The sequence below is a fragment of the Micromys minutus genome (assembly GCF_963924665.1).
Source record: "Micromys minutus genome assembly, chromosome: 16".
In the NCBI taxonomy this organism is placed as follows: Eukaryota; Metazoa; Chordata; class Mammalia; order Rodentia; family Muridae; genus Micromys; species Micromys minutus.
The window spans coordinates 52,295,303-52,302,950 of NC_137985.1; the positions used below are offsets into that span (position 1 = coordinate 52,295,303).

A 7,648-nucleotide genomic window follows, 5' to 3' on the forward strand; every position below is an offset into this window, starting at 1 on the left:
GGGCAGGACTGGTGAGAAGGCTCATACCTGAACAAGCCTGAGAACTGAGTTCAGATTCTCAGGACCCACAGAAAGGTAAAGGGGAACTGACCCCTCCAAACTATTGTGTTCTGACCTCCGCATGCGTGTCCTCGGGCATGCACACACCCACACCATCCGATAGCAATGAAAGAAAAATAAAAACAGACAAATAAAGCAACTAAAGGGGGCTCAGAAGTTAGAGGTGCTTCCTGGTCTTTAAAGGACCTGAATTTGGTTCGAGGCCAGCCTGATCTACAAAGTGAGTTCTAGAAAAGCCAGGTCAAAAAAAAAAAAAAATCTAAATAAATAAGTAAATGTCAGACCTAGAGGCACAGGCCTTTAATCCCAGCACTTGAGAGACAGAGGCAGATGGATCTCAGTGGGTTCCAGGCCAGCCAGATCTACATAGTGAGACCCTCTCTCAAAAACAACAACAACATACCCCAAATAAAAACAAAAATAGCTAAATACAATAACATAAAAATTAAAGGAAGATGACAATTATAACAATTTTTCAGATGACACAAACTTGCCGCAGGTCTCCATATCACAAGAATCTTTTTTATTTACAGAGCACAGCAACATTTCTGAAAGCTCATGGCAAATGCAGAACCGGTCCTCACGTGGCTACTTCTTTCAAGGAGCTGGGAGGGGCACAGGGCGCACCGGTTTGCAGGATGGCTCATCCCTAGCTCAGACAAGAGGTGAGTTTGAGAGTACCAGGAGAAAAGGCCAAGGGCGAGAGAGTAAATTACAAAGGAGGAAAGGCCAACTTCAAGTGCACTCAGCTTCCTCTGGACAAGATCGCAGGCTAACACACAAACTTGTCTTTTCTTACCAAGACACGGGCTCCCTCGCCCCTCACTCCAAGCTTAGAGCATTCCCATAACAGGCCACTGTGAGGCAGCACTGAGCCAGCATCCTTAGAAATTCATTATCCAGCACGCATACAATCCCGAGAGCTCTGTGTTGGACCTTCCCCATCGTTAAAACACACAACCTAAAAAAAAAAAAAAAAAAAAAAGGCTGCAGCAAATTACTTCTCTAATTTCCCATTTATTTGGAGGGGGCTGTATGCAGAGACATTCAAATGCAAGTCAGAGAAAAAAAAATTGTGCGGGTCATTTCTCTCCTTCCTTTATATGGAGCCCAGGGAACAAGCTCATACCATCAGGTGCGGCAGCAGGCATTTTAAAAAAATGTTTGCTTATTCACTTTACATCCCAGAATCAGCTTCCCTCTCTTCCCAGTAACCCCTCATGTAGAACCTTCCTCCCATTCCTCCCTCCCTTTCTCCTTTGGGAGGGGGGAGCCTCCCTCTAGGTATCACTCCCTGACACTAGCACTCCCTCCCCCACTCCCGCCCCTCCCCTCTACCCAGAACATCAAGACACTGTAACAGAGTCAGGGACAGCCCCTATCCTGTTGTTGGGGGGGGGCCACACGAAGACCATGTTCATCTGCTACATATGTGCAAGGACATAGGTCTAGCCTGGGCTCACATGCTTTTTGGTTGGTTTTTTGCTTGTTTTGTTTTAAAGAATTATACTTATCATATATAAGTACACTGTAGCTGTCTTCAGACATCATTACATCAGATTCCATTACAGATGGCTGTGAGCCACCATGTGATTGCTGGGATTTGAACTCAGGACCTCTGGAAGAGCAATCGGTGCTTTTAACTGCTAAGCCATCTCCCCAGCCCACTTTTTGGTTGACTCTGTTGGTCTCCTGTAGAGTCCCTGTCCCTCAATCCTTCCCCCAACTTTCCCACAAGACTCCCTGAGCTGCATCTAATGTTTGGCTGTGGGTGGGGTCTCTCAGAGGACAGTTATGCTAGTCCTGTCTGCAAGCATGACCAAGGACCATTAGTAGTGTCAGGGATTGGTTCTTGCCCATGGGATGGGTCTCGATTTGGAGCAGTCACTGGTTGGCCATTCTCTCTGTCTCTGCTCTTTGTCCCTGCACATCTTGTAGGACGGACACATTTTGGTTGGAAGGTTTTGTGGATGGATTGATGTCCTTATCTCTCCACTGAGAGTCCTGCCTGGCCACAGGAAGTGGCCATTTTAGGATCCATATCCTACACCGCTAAGAGTCTCAGCTGGAATCGTACCCATAGACCTCTGGGGGCTTCTCTGATCTCCCCGCCCCCTCCTCTCTCACCCTGTCCTCTCCCTACCTCCACCTCTGATATATATTTTATTTCCCCTTCTGAGAAAGACTCGAACATCCTCCATGTTGTCTGGCTTCTCTGGGTCTGTTGATGACAGCACGGTCATCCTGCACTTTGTGGCTAACGTCCACTTGTAAGTTTTGGGTCTGGGCTACTTACTCAGGATGATAGTTTTTAGTTCTATCCACTTGCCAACAGGCACATTTACCCACTGAGCCGTCTTGCTGACTTGTTTGCCTACTTTTTTTGACCTGGCACTATGTAGACCAGGCTGGCTTCAAACACACAGCAATCCTCTTTCCACCATGTGGGTCTAGGATTGAATTCGGGTCATCAGGCTTAGCAGCAAGTGTCTTTACCTGATGAGCCATCTCAGCAGACCAGCAAGACCACAAATTCCTTCATGTGCTTTTTTTTTTTTTTTTTTTAAGATTTATTTATTATATACACTGTAGCTGTACTTCAGACACACCAGAAGGGGGCATCAGATCCTATTACAAATAGTTGTGATTCACCGTGTGGTTGCTGGAATTTGAACTCAGGACCTCTGGAAGAACAGCCAGTGTTCTAACCACTGAGCCATCTCTCCAGCCCCTCACGCACTCTTTCAAGTAACACCTGCTCTGCTCTGTCCCTGCTGTAGGCATATGAGTAGAGAAAAGCCGGGTAAAGGGAAGCCTGGCAGCCTTCACCTTGGAGCCACCTCCTTCACTTTGGGACAGATTCCTGCTCCGTTCAGCCTGTCCTCTCATCTAATGCCTGTAACCTTTCCCCTCCAAGGCAGAAGTTCCTGAGATGAGAGAAAACGAGGCATAATCAACAGATCATCCACAGCCAATCTTACAATACCCTGTCCCAGACCTGTAGAGCACCCAAGTCATCTAACCCTTCCAGAAAGAGCTGGAAGGCAGGTCACCCACAATAAGGTTGTCCCTTTACTCAGGAGCACTCACCTCAGGATGGAAGACAAATTGCCCCTTCAAGGGACAACTGTAATGACTTCCCAGGAGCTCCACAGAACCAGTCTTGTGATAATCATGTCAGAATAAAGGCTGGTGACAGGCAAGGCTTCTTGCCCTGTGTGATCTTGTAGTGTTTGTAGTCCTGAAGAGCAGGACTGGGAGCCTAGATCACCCCACTGCCCCCAATATGAGTATCTTGATTAAATTCCTTTCCTGCCTTTCCCCTGTTCCATTTAGAGGCAAATCAGGCCTGTGACGGGTACATGGGGAACTGGGTTTTGCTCATTAGAGGCGCTGATCAAATACGTAGGTGGTATATACAGACTGCGTGCACCCCGAAGGGCCACGGAAGCTTATTCTTATTTGCCCCTTTGCTTTTAACAGCTTCCCAAAGTTCAGCAAAGCACAGCTGCCACCCCAGCCACCTGGATGTCCGGGGCTGGAGGGTTTCCAGCAGGTTCGAGTCCACTGTAGGCTGCATAGCAGAGTTCCAGGTTAGCCTGGTATAGAGAACATCCTGATTCAAAACTTAGAAAACATTTACAAGCATCTTGTTTTCTCTGGGCCAAACAGCCTTCTGCAACCAAGATGCTGGGATAAACAGGACAGCGGAGTACAGGCTATCACCAACCCCAGGGTACTGTTAGAACAGTTTCGTTAATACAAAACAAAACCCCTTTCAAAATCTGACACCCATCACTAAAACTCTTAACAGGCCTACGAGCGCCCCTAGCGGTTCTCAGGGGTTGTGAGCCACCATGTGGCTGCTGGGAATTGAACTCAGGACCTGTGGAAGAGCAGTCTCCAGCCTTTGTAGAACTGAAAACTACATATTCAAGACCAACAATGAGCTACACCGTCAGTGTCAGTAGAGTGCACATCATATAGTTACATATAGACAGTACCATATAGATGTACTTAACACCATCTTCCTATGGCAGTGGACGGAACTTAGTTGGCAGAGCACCTGCCTAGTATGTCCCTCTCTGCAAACCCAGTGCATTCAAGGCCAGGTAAGTTAGAGCAGTCATCCAGCCTGCGATGGGTCTCCTTAACATAGTTTGGGGAGCATTTTGGTTAAACTCAACAGTAGGTTCTCATCCACACTAGCTAGCTCAATGTTTAACACCAATGTTTACCTATGTGAGAAGCCTGCATTGTGTCCTCAATGAATTTTCAGTTTTGAGGCCCCATCTCTGTGGCACCTCATCTTCAGATCTCATGGTAGTCTCTGGTTGCCCACCTTGAGGGCAAGGGGCACCTCCCAACTCACCCAAGGTGAGTCCCACCCATTTTCTAAGTTACTCCACACATTTGCATGGTTTCCAGATTCAGGCCCTGCTTCCCTAATGCCTAACCCTACTTGGACCCCAGAGCTTAGGTGCTAGACAGGACCTCCTGGCTCAGGTGGTCTCACTATTGCCAAGCAACAGCACATTGCTGGGTTTATTCACATCTGGTATTGGATAGAGTTGCCCACGTAACATGCATAGATACATGTACCACAGCACCCACACTAAGATGGTGAGGGGCAGAACCAGGCTTGCCTGACAACTGCCTTTACCCTGAGCCACCTCACCAGATCTAATGCCATAACCCAGGTCTAGTCTGAATTCCTGATCTTGTCTAACACTGGGGTATCAGTGTAATAATTACCCAGGGTCCCAGTGCATGGAAGACTATGCCTCAACAAGAGGTAGGTTAGGCCCAAGGATCAAAAGACATCCATTTTAATCGGGCAATATAATCCTTAGCATTACAGAAATCTGAAGTGTAGACTGAATCAAACTGAGCAGACCTTGAAGGCCGGAACTAACAGCCAAACTAAAACAGCCTATGTCCTCCCACACTGTCCATTATCCTACACGTGGGGGCCATGTAGCAATTCCACCACGGTCACAAGCCTGTCACTGGGTCTTACCAGTTTTTCGTTGGGCTTTGATCTCCTTCACTGACATTTTTGGGACCTACTACCATCTCTGAAACCATGAGTCTTGTGGTACACAAGTGAGACCAGCCCACCTACAGGTTCAGCTCTTTATTAGACATGTTAACAAAGCAGTTTAGTCAAAAAGACCAAAGCCCATGTCATCTTCAGACTCCTCGGATTCTTCCTTCTTTGCTTCAACTTTCTTCTCCTCAGCTGGGGCAGCGGCGGCGGATGGAGCAGGACCACCAGCAGGAGCGGCTCCTGCTGCGGGAGCCGGCCCACCAGCCCCTACATTGCAGATGAGGCTCCCAATGTTGACATTGGCCAGAGCCTAACAACACAATATAGAAGTCTGTTAGTCTTGTCCTCAAGATTGAATGACTCAGTCCAGTTTTTCTCACCCAGACCAGTGTCTGGGATACAGTAAACCAATACTCAAGACTGATACATGAAGGCTAGTCCTATATTAGATATAAAAAAAGAACTTCCTCCAATAGGAAAATTGTTCTAAATAACCCAAAGAGCCAAGCGATGAACACTTCTAAGCTCCTTGAAGCCAGCCCCAACAGTTGGCTGACCCCCACATGACAGAAATAAAGCTAGTTGTATAAATAGAAACTCACTGTCTCAAATGTCCAAACTTAAGAGGCAACCAAACTCATCTTCAAATCATGGGGTGTTAGAAACCAGGGCCCGATAAAAAAGCCACACTAAATACAAACGGGGACCCAAAACTCAAGAATGCGGGTGGAAGTCTAACCCAAAGCTTACCTTTGCAAACAAGCCAGGCCAGAAAGGTTCAACATTGACACCAGCCGCTTTAATGAGGGCATTGATCTTATCCTCCTGGAACACAAACGGCAATCCGTCAGAACTACCAAATTAGGCTAAAACTAAGTTACAGAGCCCAATTATACCTACTTATGTGCACTATTTGGGATAAGGCCAACCTTATAAGAACAGCCAAGTTGTTGGCTCAGGACTAGATAGTCCCGCACGCCTGACTATCTGAGTACGAGGCCTAAAGCTCAGGTAAAACAACCCACTCTAAACACTTGGCCAGACAAGCGCTCTCGGGACCGCCATTCACGTGTCTCAGGTTGGACCGCACGTGGAGAACAGCGAATGAGCCCCAAAGGCCTCCACGTCCCCGAATGTCCGAGGGAGTCCGGGTGGAGCCGGGTGCCCGTCGCAGAAACACGTGGCCGCCCCGCGGTAACCCCCGCACTTACCGTGACCGTCACCTCGTCGTCGTGCAGGATGAGGGCGGAGTAGATGCAAGCGAGCTCGGAGACGGAAGCCATGTTGCAAACTGCCGGCACGGTGCTAGTCGCCGGATGAAGTGAGGGCCTCACCCCAACGCGGCCTTAGCTTCCTCGGAAGGACCGAGCACCTTGGCGGCAGCTGAGGAAAGGATCATATACGCCTGCGCGCAGCTTCTTATGGGGCCGCGCCGACCAATCGATGCCCGACGTGGGGCGGAAGGGGCAGGGCCAAGACCGAGTGGAGACGGTGTCTGCAAAACGCAGTTCCGGGTTTGCGCGTCCGGTTTCCGGTGCGGCCGGTCTTTGTGGCTTGTTTATAGTTTAAGTGTTCAGTTTAGGGTTTAGCAGGCTAAAGGGACAGCGATCCCGGGAAAACATACTGGTCCAGTCCGCTGCAGTCCTAGCAGGAGCGTTCCCGCGACTTGAATACACTGAAAAGTCGCTGTCCGCCTTAAGCTCTGCCGGTCACGTGGTCACCCCCCCTCCACCCTGGCGTGCCCGCAGGAATAGCACCGCGTCTGTGATGACGTAGGTAAATACCACGGGGGAGGGGGGTGGTCCGGAATGGCATATAAATGCAGTGTATCGAGGTTAAACTCTAATTCATTACATTGAGAAAGCAGAGGGGCAGTTGCAGCGCCCCCAAAAGTGCCTCGAACTTAAGTTCCAGGAGATATCTGACATCGGCAGACGCGCTCAGGTACACGTAAAAGTAAACACGTTTTTAAAGTGTCACTCGAGGTGTGCTGAGGGAAAAAACCCCACAGGAGGTAGGAGACCACGGAATAAATTTCGGCAACTAATTATAAGACCCCCCCCCCCGAAAACTAGAAACTAGGATAGTAACTTTGATGAGCAGACATCTAAAACAAGTATCAGTAGAACTAATGTTTTCCTTTACCTCTGTTGTAGTGCGGTGCTTTATCTCAGCAATAGAAACCACGAGTGCTCATATACACAATTAACTTAAAAAAAATAAAAATAAAAACAACCGTCAGGTTAGGGTACAGCTTGTGGAGAGGTGGCCTTGAGTTCCAGTGCTAGAAATTTGCAACTAGAGTGTCATGCATACTACAATAAGTGGTTTCTCTTTTAAATAATTATATATATATATATATATATATATATATATATATATATATATATATATATATATATATATATATATACACACACACACACACACACACACACACACACACACACTGTAGCTGTCTTCAGACACACCAGAAGACAGCATCAGGTCCCATTACAGATTATTACAGATGGTTGTGAGCCACCATGTGGTTGCTAG

General features: G+C 47.8%; 1 protein-coding gene across 1 annotated transcript; it reads right to left on the reverse strand.

Moving 5' to 3' along the window:
- Positions 1 to 5,182: 5,182 nt before the first annotated feature.
- RPLP1 (ribosomal protein lateral stalk subunit P1) lies at positions 5,183 to 6,509 on the reverse strand. The gene is made up of 3 exons (XM_080930210.1): positions 6,322 to 6,509; positions 5,861 to 5,935; positions 5,183 to 5,420 (listed from the first exon to the last, which is right to left on the reverse strand). The coding sequence occupies exons 1-3, from the start codon at positions 6,391 to 6,393 to the stop codon at positions 5,223 to 5,225; spliced, it is 345 nt and encodes a 114-aa protein (XP_080786336.1). The 5' UTR covers positions 6,394 to 6,509; the 3' UTR covers positions 5,183 to 5,222.
- Positions 6,510 to 7,648: the final 1,139 nt, after the last annotated feature.